Consider the following 27755-nt stretch of genomic DNA (forward strand, 5'->3'; position numbering starts at 1 on the left):
TAAAGAGTTGGTTGCAAAATATCCACACAACAGACATATTCTACATCCTTGAGTCATCTTCACATCATTGCTCATTCGTCACCAATAATAACTCTCACTTTGTAGAGAAATTGTTTTATCAATGCCAAAATGTCCACCTAATCCACCACTATGCTTCTTTCTTATCAAATTGTCCCCCATGGAACCTTAAGGCATGCACAACTTCTAGCCGTGGACTTTGACCCACTTCAATTGGATTCTTACAAGTTGTCCATGCTTCTCTAAAATCTAGATCTTGTTCGTACAACACACTCAAGGACTCGAATCCAACAACATTTACTTTAAGATCATTTAATTAAAAACTCCTACTTAGTGCACCAACAACACTATTGGATTCATCACTTCTATGTTTAAAAAAATAATTTTGAAGAAATTGAATCCGCTTCATATGCTTTCATTTAAGTTACCTTGGCTGTTGATTGACTTGCAATGCATGACTATTTGTGTACAACAAAAACTCTTTTGGTAACAAATCATGTCTCCACTTCTTCAAATGACTATTTGTATACAACATAAACTCTTTTGGTAACAAATAATGTCTCCACTTCTTGAGTACCTAAATTCCTGATCATATACAAAATATTTCCTTTTTGCTTCATTTGACCTTTGCTGAAATATGCTCTTGGTCTGTCCTCTTGATTCAAAACTCGTATTGCTATTCTATTCACATCTTGGTCAACTTGGAACACTTTTCCAGTGTTTGGCATGCTAACACTGGTTGCTTTGTAATTTTATTCTTCCTCAACTAAAAACTCCTCTCTGTTGCTGCTGTCCACTTGAATTCTTGCCTTACTCCTTGTACCCTATTTGGGTACTCGAGGAGCAACTCATAATAGTTATTATGGGAAAATTTTTTACGAAGGAGATACATTAATCACCATGTCACACAATAGATTAAAATCCGATGATATAATTCAAGGTCTTCCTAAAGTTATACAATTATCAAAAGCCCGCTCGAATACTTTAATATCGAAAAAATAAATAAAAAATTTAAAGAATTGAACAGACACTTAAATTGGAATTCCTATGAGCTTGCCTACTCAATAATGGATTTCCAACTTGACTTGGCCAGCTAACAAGAGGGATCGATTATGATCCTCCTCCCCTGCACTTTAGGCTATGCAGGCGGGTGAGACTATACCTTAACTTGATTTCCAAGGCTTTTTATTGCAGACAATATTTGTGTAAAAACTTATTATTTACCTCCTTCAAGATGGCAGATTACTTTCTTGAATTCTAAATTAGATTATATATATGCTTGTGAATTGAATTTATTTATTACTTGTATGAATTGTGTTTTGAATGAATGTAAGAAATAAGCTAATATCCTTGTTAAAATAGTTAACCAAATTGCTTTAAACTTGATCACAATCAATCTTCAATAGACTAGTGCCTTATATATGTCAAAATTGCAAGTATGTGTGAGAGATATTATGTATAACTTTTGTGAGACAATATTACATCATCAACCAAATGGTTTCTATATGCTTTGAAGGTTTGAATATCTTACAATCAGTTTATTGATTGTAACTTTGTTTCAAAGCTCAATAAGACAAACCAAAATGTGCCAAACACTCTTTTAGTCTGATATTCAAATTGCAAATTACAAAGATCAACTCCACATAAGAATGCACTATTGGCATTTGTTTCAGAGAACAAATACTAAAAAAAACTTATCAATGTAACACCGGTATCGGGGTACGTCGGGATCAGTTTGGGGACAAAGGGCCTCAATTTTGGGACGACATCAGGGGGTTGGGTTGTGTTGTATACTATACATGTAGAACTTGAGATGCTAGTTATGAAATGATATTTCAGTATGAAATACCAAATTGAAATACTTGAACATAGCAAATTCACAACACTAACTAGAACCATTGAACATTTAATATAGTAACATAGTACTTACCCAATAATAACATTCAAAAATAAAAAATCAAATAGAAATTCATGTATCCATCCTGGCAGCAATGTGGTTGTAGAATGGTAGAGGCGGGGGGTACTTGGGTTCGCAAGTATCTAGTGCTGGGATGTCTTGAGGATGGTTACTTTGAGGTGGGGGGGGTGTGCGAGTCCACGTAGAACACTAGAACCTATCAACTCATAGATTTGATTGCACATTATTGAATGTAAAGAAGCATATTTGGTAACATTATTTCAAAAAAAAAAGAATATATGACTTTTGTATTGTATATTATGTATCTTGTATATGGACAAAATGATCTTATAAGTATAGACAAGGATCAAGTTACAAAATGAAAGGACGTTCCCTTTCACAACACGGCTATTCTTAACTAATGATAATTACTCTAATTATATATAACTGATTCCTAACAACAATTTCAGAACATTACATTATAAAATTCAAGACATAATTGAATCAATCTCCAAGAAGGATGCCGCATTTCTGAACATGCTCTAAATAACTCTTGGATTGGAAGGTGTGCATTATGCATAGTATCCTTAATAACGATTTCCACTTTGATTGGGTGTTCCATGTATGCTGTAGCACCTTCCAGTCCTATCCCATTAGTATGCGTAGTATCCAAAGTCTTGGCAAGGATCCCTTGGCACTCGTTCAACCATTGGTCTTTGTCCTTTAATTTTCCCCTATTATTCGTTAGGCGTGGCACACCTTCTTCTTCTGTAGTTGCAAATTCATCAATTTCTGACTTTAAATCCCTCAAGAACTTCTCATGTTTGTTAATGATTTTCTCAACGGCTCCATTCTCTTGAGCATCAGCCTATTGTAAAATTTTATCATATAGTGACATATCCAACCTGTTCTTAATCGTGTTACTCGCAATCAACATCTTAGCATTTTTCCTACAAGATTCCCAGAAATTGTCAAAAAAACCATGTGTACTCAAACCTTTTGGTTAACTTGTGAGAAGTAGTTTCAACCCCAACACTCGAAGGGTCCGTTTGGTTCATGGAAGATGACCGAAATTGGCCTTTTCAAAACCCGGATTTGAAAATTTGTGCATTTGTTTCAAAATTTGCAAAATGGAATTAGCATATGGGACTTCCAATTTTGCCTCAAAACTAGGTTTTCCAACTTCCTACTAAAAGTAGGAATTGAAAATCAAAACTTGGTTTTGTTTCTTAAGGAGTGTAAAAACAATAGATTGGACTACTTTTTGAAATTTTCCCTCAACTCCAAGCTTACGCATAAAAATGTGTCTTCACATGCATCTTCCGAGTGAAACAAACAATTTCAGTAAAATCCCAAAAATCAGAATGAAGATATACAAAACCTTGATTTGGCTAAACCAAGGTTTGTAGAAATCCGGGTTTTTAAAATTCCACGAACCAAACGGACCCTAAGTGCTTCATCAAATTCTGGTTTTCCTTCTGCAATTCATCATACTTTCTTTTCCATTGTTTATCATCACCTGAAGATAAAGTTAGAATGTGTTGTCCAATTCTTCTAAAACCTTCCTCATACAAAGACATGTATTGTTCCTTCTCCTTCATTAAATTTGATGTTCGACCCTTGTTTAACATGAAAAAGTTGACCTCCTTATTTGCAAAAATTATTGGGTCATCCTCACCTACCTTTAGCTTCATCATATGGCCAAATGCTTCATCAACATTTATAATCTTAGGCTTCTTCACGCGTGGATACAATGCCCAGAGCAACAAGGCTTCCTCACTTGGATCATATCTTGAACTAATGAAAACATCATGCACTCCTTCAAAATCTAGACCGTAGGAAACTCTCAAAATTGAGTGAGGCACTTAAGTCCCAACAAGGGAAAAACATCACACCAACTTCTACCAATGACTCTTTTCCTCTCTAGGAGTTATGTTCTCTACTTCTGTATTGATGTCCTCCTCCAGTTTCCTTAGCAGATCTGCCTTCTATGAATCATGTTTTTGCTAAAAAGTCCCATAAATTTTTGTTTTTATCCACTTTTTTGCATTTTGGAGTCATGTTTTTGCATTTCGGCCCGTGCATAAAAATTTGGGGAAGACGTTTTTGCATTCCTAAATAAAACATGACTCAAATACATGCATTTTTTGGCCACGTTTTTGCAAAAATGACCCAGACAAAAAATGGCATTTCTAGCCCATACGTTTGGATCAATAGAGGTCTTTTTTGAGTTTTAATGCATGGTATTGCCTTTAGCGATCATGTTTTTGGCATTCTCATGTCAAACTCGACCATTGAATGCTCATTAATTATTCCTTATTTGCAAGTCTAGAGGAAGTCAAATAGTTGTTTGTAAATCTGGATTTGAGGGAGAACTGGTCTTCAAGTCTATAAAACTTGCTATTTTGGCTCTTTGATCTCCAAGTAAGTGGATATTTTCAATCTTGCTTACTAATGATGCATATCTTGCTAAATTGATGCATATCTTGCTAAATTGATGCATATTTAAGCTTGATGTTTCACACTTGTTCATATGTATGTCATGAAAGTGCATCTTGCCTTTAAATATGATGAAAGCTCTCATTTTCACACTTTTGGATTTTCCCCAATTCCAAATTCGAATTTGCATATATGAAAACAATTTGCTTGTTGACATGTTTGAGTCTAAAACCAAAGGTACGTGTTTGCTTTGTGCTTGTTTTCGTTGTTTGCTTGCTTGTTTTCTCATTTTTCTTCTTTTGAAAGAAGTTGCAAGTTCTTTCCCAAGAATTTGAGCACTTTTTTCCCTCCATTCCATCTCTTCACCCTTTTCATGCAAGTGCATCATTTCATTCCACCTCCATCATTACATGCCATGGCACATTGCATCTCATTCTCCACATGCGATACATGTAATCACATCCTCCATCTGCACTTACATGTGATCTCATTCTTTATTCCCACTTACACGCATTTCAATCCTCTGAACCCAATCACGTGTCACAATTACATTGAAATTACTTTACATGTAATTGCATCTTGAGAACCCATTTTTGACTAAAAGTCACACTTTTAAACTCAAAAGTTATCATTTGCACACGTTCCCATGCGCCTAGCCTTCATTCCTCAAGGCATCTTTATAAGAACTCATTCTTTTCCCATATGCATCTACATGCCATCCATCTTCCTAAGTCCCATTAGCCCTCTACATGTACTTTCCATATCACATCCAATTCATTGCATATGTTTCATGAGTATCTAATCAATACTCCGAATATATTGTTCCTAAGAGATCCATTTTGTCAATATTCTCATGGAGTCAGAATCCATATCTTCCAATGATGGATTCAATCCCATTGAAACTTTCATGTTATAGCAAGTCAAGATATGCCAAAATTTCTATAAAAAATGAGGACATCCAGTAAAGAAGGTGTGCTTTAAATCAAAGAAGCAGTAATTCATTTGGTCTCCATTTTCCCAATGCAAGCTTTGGAAACTGAGTTCGTGTGAGAATGCGCCAAGCACTTTGCTTCAAAAAAGAAGTTAAAAGTGTTGGTGCAAAGTTGTTCGGAGTTTACATCCGGACACCGTCGAGAAGGTCTTTAAAGTGTTAGAGAATCCATAATATGCCAATCTACAAAGGAGAATTCATGACAACTCGAACGAGAAAAAGCTTGATCATATCAAGTTTTCAAATGACAACGGACAATCCATCAAAGAGAGATAGAGGTTATCAAAAGACGCAACCCCATGGTTATCAAGGTGAATGTAGTGGTACAAAATATAACAACTCTTGATCTTGTTATCATCCGGGATTCCATCATCAAGTACAAGGCCTTTTGCCGACTAGCTACAAGATTGATTCATTTAAACTCAATAGTTTTAACTTTCTTCTTCTTCTTTCATGTTTGTAGTTGGAGATGATGTTTAGCTTGAAATGATGTAATGCATGTAATCCAATAATTTCTCTTGTTAGTTAGACCGGGTCAAAGTTGGTTGAGTTGCTCTCACTTTTTCCTCCTTTTTCTCAACTCCTTTGCCTATATAAAAGAGTGCCTCCTCATTGTAAAATTCATCTTTTGTTGTATGCAAGAAAGCTCAGCCACACTTGTGCAAGCATAACTTTGATTGTGTAGTATGAATTTGAGAGAAAAATGAATAAAAGAAGCAATTGGATTCGAAGCTTTGACTAGAAGCAATTGTGATAGAGAAAATTAGGAGCTTTGATTGTAGTTTGTGCCTATTGTCTTTGAATCATGTTATTACTGTGTGTGTAATAATAGATCATAGTGAGTTAAGAAGCAATCGGAGCTGAAGCTTTGATTGGTAGCGATTGTGGTGATACATAGACTAGGAGCTTTGACTGTAGCTTGTATTACCGTCTCAAATTCATGAAAAATAGTTAGAATTCCCTACTTGTGGAAGTTTTTATGCCCCAATGGTAGAGGTTATTTTTATAGAATAGGTTAAAATAAGACTTAGAGCCAAACTAGTACACTTTCAATCAGCCTTTGAGTTGGTGTTGGCTTATCGATATCACCGTTTCCATCTACTAGATAGAAGTGTAGTTAGAGATTTCATCTTGCCCATTACTCGCTCCATGGGTAAGTGGATTCTTTTTTGAAAGTTAAGAGGAAAGAATATTGGTAATGCGCCTCACAAATCTCTCAACTTCTTGCTTACCTTGAGTTGATCCAAGGAACGGTGTGAAGGGGGGGCCCTTTCCGTTAATGTAGGAGAGACTTTGTCTCACATGTTGTGGTTGGTCTACTTATTTTGTGACTGTATTTTCACAAAATTGTCATTTGCAAAATATCCACCCAACACTTCCAGTATTACAATAAGATGAATTTTTAAGATTGAGATTTGCAAATAAGGAATGAAAAAGACAACCATTTTCATCTGATCTTTAATTTTTATAGTTTTTAGATGCAAGTGGGCTGAGCCAGATGCATGCAATGGCCATCATATTCCCCATTACTTACTCCAAGTAGAAGAAATCAAATATTAATATTGACATAGAGTCGAATACTACCAATTTTAACATGCTTCACTGCTTTACTTTCTATTTACCTCAACACTTTGTCTCCATGGATTTAGCAAATGCTACAGATCCTCTGCTAGAAATATTTTCTTCTTTGTGTTGTAGTAAATTATTCTGAGTTTTGGTTTTATTTTAACATCATTTTTTCGCATGGACATGATTAGATAAACATATTAAAATGGTGCTCAGGAAAATTTCATCTCCTCAAATGGTTGTGCTCTTTCAATCATTGTCATTCAACTCTCAGAATTTTTATACTTAATGACATCACAACTGTTGCAAATTTTTAAAACATTTTCTGGAGTTCTTGGAAACATATCTTGTGCATTAGCATAACTTATAACCAGAATTACTTTCAACACATACTAGCACATTACTGACCCATACTTAGAAATTGTGGAGTGCATAAACAACTCATCTTCAACAAAGTTGTTGTAACTATTAGATTAAACATTTCCAGTTATGTTGATTTGCATATCTAACTTTGTCAATCTTATATAATGCAGGGCTAACAGCTATGTGCACAGGCATCCATACACGGCATTCCCACAACTATTTTCCCCAATTTCACAGTGTATACAGCGGTGCATATTAACTTAGAACATAATACGTAGAGAAAACTGACATGTTGAATATTTCTTTGCTCTGAAGACAATTTGCTTGATGTTTTAAAAACACTTGTATATGCACTTTGATAGCAAAATAGGAACCTACCTACTGTAGTCAGAGACACATCAATACCAGTAGGCAGAATTTTGATATATGGCAGGTCTGTAAATATTCACAACTTTTTCATACAGCACAGTATAATAAAAATTTAAATTTCTTACAATAGGTGATAGACCTATTTAATTACTTGAATTGCTAATTTAAAGTGAAAAAACTTGTGCGATCACAATGCTTACTCTACATTGCTTTTTGTTGTTTGCTGATAATTGGCTCAAAACAGACATTTATCGCACACCAGCTATTTCAGTGATTTATACACATAGCTTTATGTTTCCCTGCTTGGAGTTCCGATAATAGCTACATACTGTATTATGATTCCAAAAGGCATGGACTCCAGCTCACCAAGATCAGTTGTTTTTATATTTTCTTGTTTTTTGTTTGATGCTATTATTTTATACTTTTTATTTTACAGTATTAGATTAGAACAATATAATTCTATATTTTATGTTTTAATTTTCAAATTGATGAAATTAAATATGTATGTAAACTCAAGAAGTTGCAAGTTTTTCAGCCGAGTAGTATTAGAGGATACAATTATTCATCCACTTAGTCAAGGCAATTGTTTTCGTGCAAAAATAGTAGAGGGTTTAAATTTAAATATTTGATTACAGTTTAAATTTAATTAATACAATGAGATTTTGAGACTTGAGTATTTTTCCTTTTTGAAAATTATGAACTTCACAGTTCACACACATGTACTCATACCCAAGGAACTTTTTTGGCTGTACTGCCATACTGGATTCTGGTAGTCATAACTGTATCCACCTACACATGCATGCACCCACTCATACTCAAGGATTCTTTTTTTTGCTGTACCACCATACCAGGTTCTGGTAACTGTTCATACACGCATACCTGAACTGGTAACTTAGTGTCTAGCCAATCACAGCGACTTCTCAATATTTGGATTTTTTATTTTGCTTATATGCTATTATTGTTATAAAGTTAAATTAAACTTTTCCTGTCTTCAGATTCGATAGCAGCAGCAAGCTTCTTTTTCCTGGGGTTAGGAAATTAGTACTAACTTCCAAATGAATTCTGACTTCATGCAGTGTGCAACCATGTGATTAAGCAGTTCCAGAAATACCGCTTCTGATACCTTCTGAAACCATTACACAACTATAGGAACAAACCAATTGCTGGTTCATTTATTACTCAAGTTTATATTTTGATATGATTATGTGATGATTTTGATAATTTGTTTTAGTCCATAATTGCACCTTATTTTGGAAAAGACTTAAAAGTATACACAGGACATTTTAGCTTAGTTTTGTTGAAGGGATGATTGCCTACTTGTTTTTTCATCACCTGGAAAGTATAATTGGCACATGATTTGCTGTCACAAATTCTTTGTTTGAATTTGGAAGAAACTTGGAGATGGCAACATCTGAATTTCATTTGACTTTTGAATTCAGATAATTCCAACTAAAATGCAAGGCATTGTGGAGGATGATGAACATGTGGATAAGACAGACTTTCAAGATATTACTATTGATCCCATTGTTAGGGGCATTGTAAAAAATTGGGATGCTATGGAAGACTTGTTGCATTATGTGCTTTATACTAGAATTGGCTGGGAAATTGGCAACGAGGGACAAGTTCTGTTTGCAGATCCTATTCTAACTCCCAAGGTAAGAAGATTTGGTGAATTGTCCTTAATTTGTTCCATATCTGTTTGGATGATTTGGATTGTGAAAATATAATGGATGCTCTTCAAATAGTGCTTTCAGCTGTAATTTAACTGATAAATTTAACAGCAATAAATATTCATTTGTATTTTCATGCATATTCATGTCTACTTGTACAATCCCACAATTACATACCAATACAAATTTTACCAATATTTTCCATGAGAAATAAAAACAACTAAGCTTCTTTCAACATTTGTACCAAACACGATAATTTCAACTTTCAATGAAACAGATAAGCATCTATGTAGATTTATGTGCCTATAAATGTTAACTTGTAATCAAATGATGCAGATGTTTGTTGAAATTTTTTCTTTACTTTACTATACATTTTAGGTCTTATTATTTAGTTCTGCAATATGCTTGGGTGCTGTATTTTAAAGCTTTTCAGACCATCATACCTTCATCCATACAACACAGGGTTGGCTTTTCTCTATTATGTTCTATGGATTGTCATCCTTGTTCTATGGACTGTCATCCTATCTTTCAACTCTACATTTGATATAAGTTTACAAGTATGTTCTTGAAGTTTTTTGTATAGATCAAATCCTTGCGTTGCTCCAACTGTTATAGATTGTCCCAGTGATCTTATTCAGTGTAATAATTGATATGTCTCTTCCAAGGAAATAAAAGGATAAATGATTGATCTCCTTCAGTTAGTTCTGAAACTCCTTAGCAACTGACCCAAAAAATTGCTTCTTAAATCTTCTTATAGTTTGTACATATTCTCCATTGTAAGCTGCAAAAAGTTACCTTCAAAATCTGCTTGAATTTTTTCACAACTTTCTGCTCAAGAGGGTGCGATAAAAACTGCTCACAAATTTGCTTAAATCAGCTCGTGAGTTTGGAAGATGTCTGCCAATAAATGTGGAAACTATTTTCAATAAATTGTTTCAGAATCTGCTTATGGAGTTCGACATTTAATACTCATGCCATCTGCTAAATCTGCTCAGAAAGTCTGTAATAATTTGATTATTAAACATTCAAAATCTTCTGACAGGATCTGCTCAAATGTGCGTTTCAATTGGAGTGATAATCAATCTAATCCATGATAAAGAGATCTCTAATAACTTATTATTTATACCCTCCAAATACTACTTGTAATATCCCTCAGACTGGTAGGTGTCAGACTGACTTATGTATGTCATTGATGTCAAAACTACGGTGCATATGGTTATTGCAGGTTATCTATGTTTTTTTGTCATTGACATACAGTAAAAGTGACTTTGAACTAAATACCACTCACTGTGTGATCTTCACAATGTCTACATACAGGAAATCAAATAGAGTTTATGCCAGTCTTTTGATATGATTGACCTTGGGCTCATGCATTATTGCCTAGGTGTTGAGGTTTGGAAGCTGTCTTCTGGTATATTCGTTTCTCAATCCAAATTTTCCAGGGCTCTGTCAGACAAGTTTCACATGCAGGATTGCAGAAGACTTCTTGTCTCGCACATCAGACAAGAATTGTTACCGATCAGACTTCCTGTTGTCAGCAGACTTCCTCTCACTAGAAGACTTCTTGTCGCACATCAGATAGGAACTGTTTCCAGCCAGACTTCCTGTCGCATGTTAGGCAGGAACTGTTTCTATTCAACCTTCCTGTCACCAGCAAGCTTCCTGTCACCAACGAGTGTATTTTCCAGAAAATAAATTCCAACAGGAATATTAGTTCTCCATATGATATTTTAGTTATTTTGTTGCAACTAATTAATATGTAGTTTATAATTCAATGGAAGAGAATGACTTCATGTCAAAAACAATATTTGATTTTATTGTAACTATGAGTTAAATATGCTTCTAAATTCTAGGGAAGTTATTTCCAACAAATAGAAAAATCAAATGTGGGCCGCAAAATAATAACAAAGTGGCGTGAAAATAGGAAATAGCTTGGAGCCATATTATCATATAAATATGAGCCACATGAAAGGAAAAAGGGGAATAATCTTTCATATCACTTCTTTGATAAATGAAAATTGACATTTGCATGATCAGACCTGTGTAGACAAGCTTTCATTTTATCCTTTGGGCAAGCTAGGAGCAAGGGCCCACTCCTTGGGGAAGTGCAAAGATGTTTATTTTATGCATTTATTTTATCAAGATACCTTTAATTTATCGTTGAGCGATTTTACTTAGTTTGAATAATTTTAATTAAGATAGTTCTAATTTATTTTAATAGCTATGTAACTATAATTAGTTTGGGAGTGTTCCAATATGATTTGTGAAATCTATATTTCATTACTTTAGTTTGATAATATATTTTAGATTTGAGCTTGGTTTGGTAAATTGACTAAATTTTGATTAGTATTAATAATTATTGATTTGAGGAGAAGTTTTGTTTTCTTTTAATAAATTATTTAATTCTTTTGTGTGTAATTTTAGTGGCCAGGAAGTGATAGTGTTCTTATTCGTGGAATTATTCTCTTTTGTAGGTTCCTTTTCATAGCTGCATTCATCCACACTTGACTTGCTATCTTCATCCCTTGAGTAGACAATCACTATACCTTTCATTAGTCTATGACCTCAGATTGGCATTTTTAGGTACAAAGTGAGGGAATTTGCATGAGGCCAAATTTGATCTTAAAAAGAAGTTAATCAAAACCACAGTTTTACCATGCAATACTTATCCAAAGTACCATCAGACTTGTATTTTGTTTTGTAGGTCCATTTGCAGCCAATGGGTTTATTCCCCGGGGGAAAATGAGAAAGGACCCAAGTGTGATTCTTCAACAACCTTTGGTGTTCAGATTTCATGCGCTGTTCACACTCTAGAATTCCTTTAGCCTCGAGTATGTCCGAGGTTCAAATACACTGTGAATGTTGGCCATGAGAGCAAAATTAACTGTCTTTGTATGTTTGCTCTTTTGGACGAGCTCATCATCTCGAAGATCAGAAAGTGTCTCTAGCCCACCACTTAGGGCAGAGAGGAGAAGGACCAACAATAGTATCAAAAGATGCTCTATGATCATTTTCTTAATTAGAAGAATCTGGATCAAAATCAGGTGAAGCATCTGCGTATCTAGGTGATCTTGTAGGAGAAGCCATAGGTGTTTGTATAGGAATCACAAGTATAACTGAAGTTGCAGGAGTTGCTGGAGCCCTCCTATTAGATGGACCCAATGGAAGCCGAACTCCCAAATCACGAGCCTTCATAGGCTGATCTGCTGGATCAATAACAATAGAAGCATGCATGAATGGTCCTCGCTACTCATGAGAGACTATATCGCGACTGTACAGGAGATTAGATGTCTCAGTGTCGATCAAGCGATAGGTTTTGTGAAGACTACTGTAGCTAGCAAACATGAGTTTCTAGCTCTTGGCATCCAACGTGGTGCAACTAGAATACATTAGAGGACTCATACATCATAACTAAAATCTTCAAATTTGAGGTCTTTAATCAAATCTGTATTAAATATTCAATTACTGATTTTAATTCTAATTCTTGAAGCCAATATACTCAATCCCAAATTACTACAGTAATATTCTCATCTCATGAAGCCAATGAATTCACTTGTTAACTTTGATACTTCTTAGCCCATTAACACTTGACACTATACTCTTTCCTTATTATATTACCAAAACAATATACTTTAATCCGATTCGCGAAATTGGGTCCAAATTAAACTGCACCACATTAATAGTCTGAAATATTCCTTCAATCCCATTCATCACAAATACCCAATAAAGAAAACTATTGTTGGCCCAATGAAGTGGAAGTAATCATTCTCTATTTCTGACTTAATACTAAACAAGAGAACTTGCATAAACGATAAGCTTAAAAGAAATCTAACAAATTAATGATACATTACTATTTTAGGATTTCACTACCAAATTCATGTTTTCCTCAAAATAATCAATGCCAAAGTTTTAGAAACCAAAATGGAGGAATCAAATCATATTTTAAATCGACATTAGTGGAATTTGCAGGCCGTTTCTAATTTCAAACATAGTCTTATAACAAAACACTCGACCACAACAACCATTCAAAACCAATACTCAATGATAGTAATCGGTACTTAAGATGTATTGAATCCTTCAAAAGGAGAATAGATTAAAACAAATATAGGATCGGTTCAAATCTTGTCAAACAAGTTTCCTTCATGGCCAATATCATAGTATGAATCTTACATGCCAAAAATCAATAAACCAGAAATCCTCTACCAAATACTAAATGTGGACTTTGCCTAGAAAATATAAATAGACTGATAACATGAAACATGGAAAGAATAACAAAATAGAGAATGAAATAAAATAGAATTCTAATTTTTATTCAAGATACTTAACTAAAACTATCACCATGACTGTTGACAATCAGAGGGTGAGATATTGATCTACATTTTACTCTTCATTCCCTCTGAACTCTACTACTCTACTTTTTTGTTCAAACCACTCTAGCTCATTTATAATTACATTTTTCGGGCAGTTACAATGACTCTTGAGATTCCCTTTCTATTACAAAAGATTTTTAATTATATTTGGCACATCAATCTTGTAGATTCCGTTCTTAAATATATAAATATTTTCAACATGATAACATCTGGCTTCATCAAATATGATCAAATATTAATTTATTTATTGGTGCTCCAAATATCATAATATTTTTATCTAACTTCTTGTAGCTTTCAGACTTAAATAGTTGAGGTGCTCCTGCACCAATCTTCAATTGTAATCATTCATTTATAAATCATGAAATATTGTAACTTGGTGTTAGAGCAGGTTGATGGGCTTCTTAAAGATTTGATTATTCTTTTAAAAGAAATATTCTTAGCCCTTTTTTCAATTTTTTGTCCAGAAATCTTTTGAATTGGTTTTTATGAAAAAACCCAGTTTTGAATTTCAAAGGGTTTTCTAATCATTTTTTCTAGAAAAATTAAAGCAATATTTTACCTTGCCCAAGCATTTTCGTTCATTTTTTGTTGTTGTTTGTGAGATTCAAGGGTTTTTGGCAGTTCACATATTTGCACAATTCATGTTTTTGGCGATTGGATTTGGTTTGTTTTTTGTGTTTAACAATGTTGATTGTTGCAAAATTGAGCCATTTTTGCAAATCTTCACAAGTTTTTTTGTGTCACAATTAGATTTTGTGTTTGCATCTTAAGCATGCCCTTCTCTTACTGTGCAACTTGTGTTTGTTACGTGCTGTTTTTATCCCATGAAAAGGTTTTGTTTATCTTGCGTGAATTCAATTTTTTTAATATTTTGGCCTGTAGTGGCGATTTTGTTGTTTGGTGTTGTTTTTTGAGGAGCGATTCATGGGTTTTTGTAAATGTTCCAAGATTCTTTTAGAGCATGCAAAGTTCCTACAAAGAATTTTCTGTGTTTTTTGCTCCACAACTGTTTATTGTCTACATGTGTCGACTTGTAATAACATATTTATATGACATTTATGACATGTTTCCTCTTCCTTTTTCTCATGGTCTTAGGGTTTTGAATGATATTCTCCAAGAAAATCGTGATTATACTTTGCTGCTTGTGAATGCAGTTTGGGCTAGAAGGCTTTTTTTATTTTTCCCACAAAAATTATCGCATGGGTTTATAGTTTTGTCCCTTTGAAAACAATATTGTGGGTTTTCAAAATTTTATCCTTCAAAAGTTAGTGGTTGGGCTTTTAATAATTTATTTCTCAAACAAATTTTGAATGGGTTTTTCATAATTTTTTCCTTCAAAATTTTGGAAAGGTTTTTAAAAATTTCCTCAAAAAATTTATTGTCAGTTTTGCATGATTTTTTGCCTTAAAATTTGTTTTTAACAAAGGTTTTATCGTTTTTCCTCAAAAATGATGTTTGTATTATGATCCGTGTCTCTGATTTTGTGTCTCGGGGTTTTGATTGATTCTTCTACTTAAAAAATTGTATTTGTTTTTTTTGATTTTATCATCAAAAAATTGTTTCTGGGTTTTGCATGATTTTGTCCTAAAAAATCACAAGTTCTCGCTTGGAGGGTTTTTCCTGTTTTTTTCCACAAAAAATATGTTGATTGTTCTTGTTTTAGGGTTATTAATGCTTTTTTCTTTTGAAAAATGATGCTTTGTAAACTTCGGTTCTAGTGTTATTTTTTCCACTAAAATCGTGCTCTTGCAGTCCATTTTGGGTCACTCCTAGAGTTGTTGGGGCTTTCGACAAAATGATGTTTGGAGGGGTTGCCAATTTTTGCATAAAATTGTTCTTTCAGATTGTTGTCGATTTCAGCAACTGATCTTAGAGGGATAGCTTTGTTACGCAACATCAGGTTGGAGTCTGGATAGATTCTTGGTCTTTGATGTTCTATAGATTGTTGTCCTACGTTTTGTCCCCACAAAATGTAGGTAACAGAATACAAATTTTTCAATTTAGTTTCACATTTCTCTGAGATAATTCATTATTTAATTGGCCAGCATTGATCAACCAATCAATCCCAATTTGTATAATGAATCCTTTTACTGAAGGCTATTGTCAAGTCCTTTTTGTTTTTCATTTTATTAAACCTATGCTTGATTTTTGAAGCCTTAAACGTCCTTTCTTGTGTTTAGTTGCTTTTGGTCTTTTTGTTTCGTCCAATTTCTTGCATTCTGTTTCCCCTTCAATTCAGAATATCTTTGGGCTTAGTCGGACTTTACAATCAAAAGATATAACCAGTTAAGTGACAAAAAGTGGACTCTCCAAGTGTAATAACATATTTAAAATGTCATGTTATATTTTAATGTTAACATTCACTTTATCACTTAAGTGACTTGTTACTTAATTTTAACTCACCTTAAAATTCAATTCTAAAAAATCAAATGAAGTAAAGCATACATGTTTATCACTTTCAAGACATACTCAAAATTGCAAAAAAGAAAACACTTTTCATTCATATTGAAAGAATAGATAATGTCCTTGTATTATTCATCATGATAATACAATTGATATTTACAAACATGAAATGATAAAGAGATGCTGAAAGTGAAATTCTCTCACACAATTGATTGTGAGGGTAGTCCCTAAACTATTGATATATATTACTACTCTACCAAAATAAATAACATGAAAGAAGCAAAAGGAGAGGAAAGGTCATGGGCATTGGTCATTGCCTGTAATGACTGGTTAAGTTCCATTCATTCGCTTCCACCCATTCGCTACCTCGAATTGTGTCCCATCCATGCATCCGAACCCTGCATTCATAGAAAAGATTGTTAGATCCAATGGATCTAAGCAATGACTGTGTCTCATTTCGCCTCATATTCATAGTCCTATCATGCCATTCATCTTCACAAAATAAAAATTTATATCAGCAGAAAAGGAAAGCAATCATGACACAAATGCTTTATTACTGACATGTTTGTTTCTTGTGCAGCATGATCATAACAGATTGGATCACTTGTGTGTGGCTGCTTCATAATAGTATGACAGAAGTATTAAGGGGACGTATTAATTTATGAAACCTTTTGCTTCTATGACAGAGATACTTCAGCTGGTTCAATATGCAAAAAGTAAAACATTAAAGGGACAATTCATTTGAAACCTTTTGTTTTAAAAAAATGAATGTTTCAGCTGGAGGTATTCAGTAAAGACAAGATTACCAAGAAAGCTACAGGACGGATTAATGAATGCTACAGCTAAGTGCATATTATTCAGAGTGCAACAACAGAGAAGACAACATTCAAGGATAACATAATGAGCTGAAAAGAAATACACACAAGAAGCATTATATTGCAATAAGTGACAATGATATGCTATAGGCGCTGTAGGTGTATCAAACACATATGTTGGAGCAGCAAAGAATAAAAAGGCAAATGTTTTCACTTTTCACTAGTACGCGTGAACATACACGAAAGAGTTGTTTTCAATGGCGGTCATCAGATCTAAAAAAGGATACACAGCAGGAAGAATTTCTACACCAGTCACTAGCCAAGAACATATTTTTATACAACAAGAATGAACAGGAAATACATGTATTTGATTGCAAGAATTGAAAAAGAACATAGCAGATAAAACCAAAAAATGTCACAAATTCAATTTACTCATTTGCCTGTCATTTCTTTGCAAATGGAGCAAATTCAATCAGACATGGATGTGATGTTCAACAATCAGTAAATACATCAGCCATGACAGGTTTGATACACTTATAAAAGCTCCAAAGAAAAACTTCAGATTCAGTCAGGATAACAGATAGGCAATTTTCAGAAATTTTAAGTTCAATTTAAGTTATAGGATCAAAGACGTAACAAGGCTGCTGATGGAAAAGTACAGCTAGAGAACCATAAGAAATTGCAGCATCCATAAAAACAGAGGACAAGTTTGTTGGTAAGCATTCATGGCAAAATCCATTTTTAATAACATATATTTTTCATGGTAAAAGCAAGGTGGATAATCAGAAAGCCTCCAGGAGTAATGGCTATCAATAAGGAGATACATGAAAAGAAGAGCTCAAGTGCCAGTAAACCAAAAGAAATCACATTCTGTGCAAAAATGCTATGCAAACTATTCACAATAGCTGTCTAATTCCTAAATACGAACCCAAAAGAGATTTGACTACTTTTCACATAAATTTATCAAAATTTGAAAACCCTATAAAAAATGAACAAAGATAGAAACTACTCATCACCCAGAAATGACAGCTGATGGAGAAAATTCGACAAATATAGGGAGAAAAGGATGAAATAATGTCAATGATGGCAAGGATGCCGTAAGATCTAAATGACTCTCAGCCAAATCTATGAATTTTGGAAAACCCAGAAATTAAATAAAGCATATATCTTCTTTTATCATGTCAAAACTGCAAGAGATTCATTACCCATGGCATGATAACAGAAGAAGCACATATTCATACCAAATAACAACCAGAACTCTCAGAAGATTTTCAAGATACTGGTGACTTACAACAGCAACTCCAGATCTGATGTTGAAAAGGTAAAGAAATAGCCAAGTTTTCCCTAAAGAAGAGACCAAATGTTGTTGAAATGCAAAGAAGAAAAGCAACATCAGCTCCCAATGAGAAGACCCATGTCACGGTAGAGAAAGGACTCCACAAAAACAAAAACAATCCCTCGAATATGGCTTTAGAAATGCTATAAAACAAGCCTGTAGACCTCCATTAGATAACCGAGAGCCAAACTCCACTCATGGCAGGGGTTTCTCATCAAGGATGCCATTAAAAATCGAGGCATAACCATGTCTTCCTCACCTCCAAACACAACACCAGAACATTCTAGGGTGCTGTTTGAAAGTAGCAGAGAATGCCGTGAAGACCAAGCAAAGAAAGGCCCGCAAAATCCCTAGATCTCTCCATTTCTCACTCTAGAGTCCAAGGGTTTGAAACCCTTCATCATTTTCTCCGGAATCCAGATTCTTCGAATGGCCAAAATCACTTATGCTTTACCTTTTAATTGTTCCTCAATTACATTGCATAATCATTTCGGGTCCGCAACCCTTACTTTTCTATGAGAAGTGTAATTTATTAAGTAAATAATAATTAAGACTTGAGTTTTAAGTCTATCTTGTTACTTTAATTAATTAATTATTATTGTTGCATTTTTGTTTTGATTGTAAATATTACTATTTTTAGTTGATAACTGTAAATCAACTATTTTAATAATAATAGATTAAAATGCAACAACGATAGAAAGGGAGTTTGTATTTTGATTTGAGTTGATAAGTCAGCTTGTTAGACTTAGAGTTTCGAGGGATAGGTGGGTTTTAATGCCTAAATTCAAGGGATGGATTTTCAATTAAGATGTAGTAATGTGCAGTGATGACTAGTTGAGATGCCATGTGTTTTGGCTATGATTTTGAAACTTTGAGTTTTAAAGGTGACTTTTGAGCTATTTATTGGAGAGATTCTTGGAGATTTTTTAGATATTATCGAGTGGTCAACATAGAACTATAATGGAGGCTTAGTTTGAAGGACAATTGGCATCATTTTTCAGATTGGAGACCCCTTTTTTTAGCAGTTTTCTCTGATATTCGACCCTCAGTTCCTAATTTTGTGGGAAGGTGGTGTTTCATTATTGTTATATACCTCTCTTTTTGATAGAGAGAAGGTTCAGATTTCGAGAGGAGAGGGATGCATATGTGATATTTTTTCCTTAGCATCTTTTTCTCAAATTTTCTGAGCTATTCATGCAAATGTATTGTTCTTTGGGCTTTTGATCATAATAAAGTTTTCATTGGACTCAGTTTTTTGGAGTAAGATTTGGTTGTATGTCTTTGGTGATTGATGTTATTTAACTGTGTTTCATTTATAAACATTTTGGGTAATGTCTTATTTTACATGTTCCATGTCCAATATTTGTTCTTCATAGGTCTTGAGTTGTGTTTCCTTGATGGTATATTTGACTGTGATGTATTTCCTTTCATAATATTCATTTTTGCCTTCTCTTGAATTTTTTATGTGTACTAACATTTCCTTTAAGGTGTGTCTTGTGGTTATCTGTTGAAAGTGCACATTGTGTCATATAATATAACAATAATCTGCTTTATTGTTATGGTGTGTCACCTTATTTTTCATTATTTTAGGTTGTCCATTTACGAGTCTCCCTTTTTACCCCTTTTCCATGCAAATTTTACATCTTTTATTAGTATAGGTGAGTTTATTAGATATATCAAATAGGAACCAGCCTAGAACCCAGAGGTTCAGTGAGATCATAGGTTACCCAGAACCTTTGATTGATCCCATGAACATGACTATAGTGCACTTTATATTATATTTTGATGTTGAGTTGCTTTTTAATTTTTTACTTGACTTTATTAGTATATAGTTCTAATGCAGTTTTGAGTTTTACTTTATGGTTTATTTAAAAATGTTCATCTAAGTTAAATATTACTTTTTGAATAAAATTTGTACATGATAAATAACTATATAGTGTAAATATTATTTTTGACCCTTTTAAGTAATAAAAAGTCAAAAAAATGAATTAGATATGTGCTTAATTGGTCACTGAAGTTGTGCAAACTCAATAATGTGTCTTTTTACATGTTTACATTCAAATGCATATGTAGAGTCTGACTTTGGCTTGAAAGTGCATATTTTAAATATGTAATGAACTTCTAAGAGTCCATTTACATGAAAAATTCCCTCTACATGCAAAAGGCATTACATTTAATAGCATCTTGAGAGTCTGATTTGCACTAGGAAACCAATATCTGGACTTCGAAAAATCAAAAAGTATATTTTTAAATATGCAATGGGCCTTCAATACCACGATTTGCATAAAAATAGATTTTCCAGCCAACATGCAAATATGAAATGCTCCCAATAGAGTGTGATTTTGCACTAAAATGCATGTAATGAAGCCCCAAGAGCCTGTTTTTGGCTTTCCAAGGTTAAAAGGCTGATGCAGTGCAAGGTTGATGGGTCCCCAAAGGAGATGCCCAAGCCCCCAAGAAATACAACACAATAGAAGTAAACAAGATATAATTGCAAGAGACCATTTGACTAATAACAAAGATTCAATTACATCCAGTGTTCACCATACATTCACTGATGATAGCACAACTAACATGAACAACCAACGATATGCCAGACTGTAAGGCCTTCTTGATTATGACCAATGTAAAATTCCAAATTACAGACCAAAGTTCGCTATCCAGCTCTATCCTCTTCTTCATGAGTAACCTTTCTTGCCACTACCTTCTAAGACTCAAGGACATTACGTATATAGCTATTAAGACACATAGGTCGGCTTAGAGTTTGTTGTTCTGTATTTTGTCACCACAAAATGTAGGTAATAGTACGAAAATTTTTCAAATTAGTTTTGCATTTCTTTGAGTTTAATTCATTATTTAGTTGGTTAGTATTGATCAACCAATCGGTACCAATTGATATAATGAATCTTTTTATTGAAGGCCTTCGTCAAGTCTTTTTCATTTTGCTTTCTGTCGAGCCTTTGCTTGATTTTTGAAGCCTTCATTGTCCGTTCTTTGCTTTTGAGTTTGCGTTTGTTTTTTGTCCTTTGGTTTTGCTCATGTCATGCCTTTCATTTTTTTCTTCGATTCGATCTAACCTAGAGCTCAATCGTAGTTGTCAATCAAGAGATATGCTCGTTTTAGTGTCTCAAAAGTGGACCTTTTTGATGCAACAACACGAATTAAAAATATGATGTTATATTTTCAATTTGACTTTGACTTTTTGAAAAATATAACTTATATTCACTTTTTGTTATGTTTTCAAGTTACTTTAATTTTAAATTTTTAACTTAAAGTGACTATATAACTATATAGTTTTAGTTTAATTTTTGATTTTTAAATCAAATGCTCATTTAAATATCACTTTTTAAAGGATATTTATGTATTGTATTTATAAATATAATATATTAATATTGTTTATGACCCATTTAGTAACATTTCTATGAAATTAAATTGAATAAATGGTTTTAAGTTATTAAAAGTGGACATTTTACATGTCTTTGCATATAAAGTTCAACTTGTTATCAAAAGTGGACCGTTTTTATGTCATTACATCAAAAGGTTATCATGTAAGTGGACCTTTTTGATGTAATTGCATTAAAAGTGAAGTTTTCATGTTTTTGCATCAAAAAAGTGAGATGTAACTTAAAATATGCAAGTGGCCCAAAAAGGTCCGATTTTGATGACTTGCATATTTTAAAACATGCAATAGCACCCAAAAGGTGCGATTTTGATGAGATACATATTTAAAACATGCAATTGACCCAAAAAGGTCCGATTTTAACCAAAAACATGTTTTAATATGTGCATTGACATCCAAAAAGTCCAATTTTGAAGAACTCCATGCTTTTGCCCTCCAAAAACCCAATTTTGATCATAACTTGAGTTTTTCTCAATGGATTTGCATGAGATTTTCTCCATTAGGGTCGTTTTTGCTTGGCAATGGAATTTTTTAACATCAAAAATGAATTTATCTTGCTAAAAAATGTTTTCTCAAACTCCTTCCAAGGGCACGTTTTTGGAAAAATCTTCAAATAAATCTATTTTGATTGATTTAAATCACGTTTTTGCAAGGAAAAGAAAAGTTTTGGCATCTTCAATCATTTGCAATACATCTTGGCTCACATTTTTGCACTTAGAAGCCAAAAATGAATTCATTTCATGCCTTTTATGAATCACGTTTTCGCTTAATATGCCCAGAAAATTGGGGTTTTAATCCACTTTTATGTGTTTTGAAGCCACTTTTTTGCATTTTGATCCATGTATATGCATTTGGAGAGGTCGTTTTTGCATTCACAAGTCAAAAATGACTCAAAAACATGCTTTTTTTGGCCATGCTTTTGCAAAACCGGCCCTGATTTTTGCATAAAAAAGTCATGGTTTTGTTCAAAAAGCTCAAAAAAATAGCATTTCAGCCCATACATTTGGATCAAGAGGGGTTGTTTTTGAGTTTTAATGCTTTCTCTTGTCTTTGGAGACCACATTTTTGGCCTTCTCAAGTCAAATTTGACCATTGAATGTCCATTACATGCATGTACGAAAAAAGTCAAAAGGTTGCTTGAAAATCCGGATTTAAGGGAGAATTGGTCTGGAGTCTATAAAACTTTCTATTTTGGCTCTTTAACCTCCAAGTAAGTGGACATTTTCAAGCTTGCTCATCAATTCATGCTTATCTTGCTATTTCCATGCATATTATTGCTTGATGATTGCCATTTGTCCACATATATGCCATGAAAAGTGCATTTTGCCTTTAAAAATGATGAAAACTCTCATTTTCACACACTTGGAATTTTCCCAAACTCCAAATTCAAATTTTCTCTTGAAGTGCATTGCATCTTGACATTTTTGATTTTTTTGCCAAAGGCATGTGTTTTTTCGTGCTTGTTTTTGTGTTTTGCTTGTTTGCATTTTGGTTTTTTCTCCATTTTGGAAGAAATTGCAAGTTCCTTTCCAAGAACTTGAGCACGTTTCACTTCATTGCACTTTCCATTTCATGCGAGAGCATCATCACATTCCATTTCCTTCTCTCCATATGCATTCGTGCCTCCATGAGCAAATACATACTTTCCCATTTTTCCCATCTTTCCATGCTTTGCACCTCATCTTCCATTCGGACTTACATGTAAAAGCTCGTCCTCCATCCACATTTGTATGTCATCTCACTTTCCATTCCTCATTACATGTTGCATTTAAATGTAATCCATTTCCATGCAATAACATCTTGAAAGCTCAAGTCACTTTTTAAAAATCAACAATTTCCATTTGCACGCATTCCCATGCGCCAAACACTTTGCTTCAAAAAAAAAGTTAAAGGTGCTGATGGAAAGTTGTTCCGAGTTTACATCCGGACACCATCAAGAAGGTTTTCAAAGTGTTAGAGAATCCAGAATGTACCAATCTACAAAGGAGAATTCACGACAACTTGAGCAAGAAAAGTTGGATCACATCAAATTTACACATCACAGCAGACAATTCATCAAAGTCAAAGGTTATCAAAAGATGCAACACCATGGTTATCAATGTGCATGCAGCGGTACAAAGTATAGGAACTCTCGATCCTGTGATCATCCGGGATAGCATCGCCAAGTACAAAGCCTTTCAGAACAATCCCTAGGATTGTTTCCTTCTTTTTTGTCTTCTTTCATCTTGTTTCATATTTGTAGTTGGAGAGGATGCATTACATGAAAAATATAATTACATGTAATGCAAGTTGCATGTACATTTGTATGTAAAAGATGTAATGCGAGTTGCATGTAACCCTATATTTTCTCTTCTAATTAGATTAGGTCAAAGTTGGTTGAGTTGCTCTCACTTTTTCCTCCACCTTTTTCTCAACTCTTATGCCTATATAAAGGAGTGCCCCCTCATTGTAAAAATCATCTTTTGTTGTATGCAAGAAAGCTCTGCCACATTTGTGCAAGCATAACTTTGATTGCGTAGTACGAATTTGGGAGAAAGTGAATAAAAGAAGCAATTGAATTTGAAGTTTTGTCTGGAAGCAATTGTGATAGAGCAAATTAGAAGCTTTGATTGTAATTTGTGCCTATTTTCTTAATTCATGTTATTATTGTGTGTTCAATAAAACAGCATAGTGATTTAAGAAGCAATCGGAGCCAAAGCTTTGACTGGGACTGGTTGTGGAAATATATAGCTAGAAGCTTTTTCTGTAGCTTATATTTTCTTTTTAATTCCAAAATAGTTAAATTATTCTTACTTTTAGGAGTCTTTGTGCCCTAATTGAAGACTCTTTTCATATAGAAGTATGACCGGACTTGAGCCAAACCGGTATATTTTCAGCTAGCCTTTGAGTGAGTGAAGGTTTATTGGTATCACTGTTTCCAGCTCTTGATAGAAGTGTAGTTAATGATTCACTCTGCCCATTACTCCCTCCACAAGTAAGTGGATTCTTTCTTGAAAGCTAAGAAGAAAGGATATTGGTAACACTCATTTTACAAAATCTCTCGACTTTTTGCTTACCTTGAGTTGATCCAAGGAATGGTGAGAAGGGGGAGCCTTCCCTTTGTGGCATGAGAGACTGTTTCACACGCTGTGGCTAGTCATCCTATTTTGTGACTGGATTTTTACCCAAAACTGTCGGTTGTAAAACATCCACCCAATAGAGTTCACAATTTCCAATACTAAGAAATGTGCATTATATTAAATATAGGACTGACCGAATGAATTAATTACCAAATACATAATACATTACATTACATTGTGTGGCCTTAGATATAGGTCCACATGCTAACCAAGCCTCTAGATCCAAAAGCGCACAAGCTAACTCGTAAACACGGAACCACACCAAATTAAATATTAGGCATCGCTAGAAGAGAACCAAAGGAAAACAACACCTGAAAAGATGAAGCATAACTTCCGCTATTGGTCACATAGGACTATGCGCACTTAGGTAATGATCTATGATATGTCTCCAATATGAAGCCAAAAGTGCCGAATTTGGAAACAATAAACAAGAGTTTTCCAACACAAACTATCAGGCAGGTAATTGTAAAATAGAAAATAACAAATATATTTTTGGGTGATGCAAGATTGCCAACAACCCAAGGATGCTCTTGCATCAGACACCCAAGGTGACAAAGAGATGTTCCATAAGGACTTATGAACATTTGAAGGGATTCAAAACATAAATCCCATGCTCATTCTCAATCCACAAATCCTCTTCATCAATCATCACAGAAGTCTGTCTAAGCTTACTGTTGCAACCAACTATGTCATCAGTAATCTCAGGTCTGTTACTACTACTGCAACTGCTAGGATTAAATGAATCATACCTGTTGCATGTCTTTTACCTCTGTTCTTCATCACAGGATTAGTTAATTTCAAGTCACTTTGTCTTTCATCAGCAACAACTTCAATCATAGGTTCGATTATCTTTAAGCTAGAAGTCTTAAAAACTCTTCGACTGTTTGCTTTGATAGTTTTTTCATCCTTAAAAGGAAGTAGAAAAAATTACTTACCATCCTTTTTAATTGTAACCGTATTCTTTTTGTAGTCATGTAGAACTCCTCTATCAAATTGCAAGGTCTTCCAAGTGAAACATGACAAGCACTCATGTCCACTACATCACATAAAACTTCATCCTTAAAAGGACCAATATTGAAATTAAGAAGACATTGTTCTCTAACTTGCACCCAATGATCATCTTGAAACCAACTAATACTATAAGGAGTAGGATGTTTCAATCTTTGTAAACCAAGTTTCCTAACCATCTCTTCAGAAACAAGATTATTAGTACTTCATCCATAATAACTTTACAACATTTACCTCCAGATTTACAAATAGTTCGGAACAAGTTCCTTCTTTGCACTGGTTTAACTTCATGTTTAACCAACATGATTCTTCTCATCAAAAGAGATTCTCCATCTTCTGGTGAAGCCAAATCAACATTAGAAGATTCCACTTTCTGTTCTTCCTATACTACCAAGTTTTGTTTGTCAACTTAGGACATTAGGACATTCAAAAGCTCTGCATCCATCCATACCACATTTAAAACAAGTACCTCGAAAAACAAACTTCTTTTCAAAAACAAGCTGCTTACCCTTATCAACTTTAGTAACTTTCTTACCTTACTTTCTTCCCAGCTTTTCCTCAGTTTTTAATGCACACTGATAAGCATCTTCAACTAAACTATGTTTCAACATACTCAATTCATCCAAAATATTGAATTTGAAACCATTAATATACCTTGCAACCTTTTCCATAGAATATTCATGATGTCTAGATCTGATTTGTATCTTGTAAAATTTCCAAGGATAAGCTTTCACAGTCATATCTTTCTGCTTTAGGTTCTGCAATTTCTTCAACAATTCAATTTTATTATCTTCAGGGATGAATTTAGCCTTCAATCTAGAAACCACGTGTTTCCATCTACTAATCTTAGGTTCATCATTATCTTTTCTATCCTTTTGTGATTCTTTCCACCATAAGGCAACATGACCTTTCAACTTAGTCTGTGCTAAACTAACTCTTTGTGGATCTACAATATTTTTAAGCTCAAAGTAATCCTCAAGTTCATTAATCCAATCAATCAATTCTCCAGGATCTAAAGAACCAGAATAATTTGAAACTTCCATTCTATGACTCTTACCCATTTGCCATAGCTTTCAACAAATTCTCTTCTTTTACCGGGATCTTTACTTCAGGGACTTCAAGATCTTCAACAACTTCAACATCTTCTTCAAGTTCAAGGTTTCTTCTCAATCCATTCAACACATTTCGGATATCATTCCTCATTTCAGCCTTGAATTCTTCAAACATATTCTCCAACATGCTAGGTTTCACTCTTGTTGGCGACATTTTGACAACTAGGTGCAGCTCCCTCAAACTTAGGTGATCTGTCCATCAACAATGATCAATAGGGCTATACCAGGATTCCAAACAAACTTGAATAGGTCCTTTGCAATTATGAGCCGAAACAAGATATAATTGTAAGAGATGACTTGATTAATAACAAAGATTCAATTACATCTATTGTTCACCATACATTCCATTGATGATAGCACAACTAGCATGAACAACCAACTACATGTTAGGCTGTAAGGCCTTCCTGGTTATGGCCAATGTACAATTCTAGATTACAGACCACAGTTCACTATCCTAGCTCTATCCTCTTCTTCATGAATGACCTTTCTTGCCATTTCCTTCTAAGACGCGAAGACATTACATATATAGCCACCATGACATGTAGGTCAACTTAGAGTTCACAATCTCCAATAGTATGAAATGTGCATTACATTAAATATAGGACTGACCCAATGAATTAATGACCAAATATATAATAGATTACATTACATTATGCGGCCTTAGGTATAGGTGCACATGTTAACCAAGCACCCAGGTCCAAGAGCGCGCAAGTTAACTCTTAAACACGAAACCATGCCAAATCAAGTATAAGACATTGCTTGAAGAGAACCAAAGGAAAACAACACCCAAAAACATGAAGCATAACTTCCGCTACTTGTAACATAGGATTATGAACACTTAGGGTAATGATCTGTGATATGTCCCCAATATGAAGCCAA

General features: G+C 34.0%; 1 protein-coding gene across 2 annotated transcripts in view; it reads left to right on the forward strand.

Moving 5' to 3' along the window:
* Positions 1–27755, forward strand: part of LOC149552088 (actin-related protein 7-like) — a 212476-nt gene that overhangs the window by 8862 nt on the left and 175859 nt on the right. For both annotated transcript variants that reach the window (XR_016352859.1, XM_089787559.1), the window contains exon 2: positions 9083–9298. Coding sequence is in view for 1 of the 2 variants with exons in the window: in XM_089787559.1 (XP_089643685.1) it covers positions 9083–9298 (216 nt within the window). In the remaining variant the exon portion in view is untranslated. The remainder of the gene's footprint in view (positions 1–9082; positions 9299–27755) is intronic.

The sequence above is a fragment of the Cupressus sempervirens genome, chromosome 6 (genome assembly GCF_028749045.1).
Source record: "Cupressus sempervirens isolate cs-2001-9-10 chromosome 6, ASM2874904v1, whole genome shotgun sequence".
Taxonomy (NCBI): Eukaryota; Viridiplantae; Streptophyta; class Pinopsida; order Cupressales; family Cupressaceae; genus Cupressus; species Cupressus sempervirens.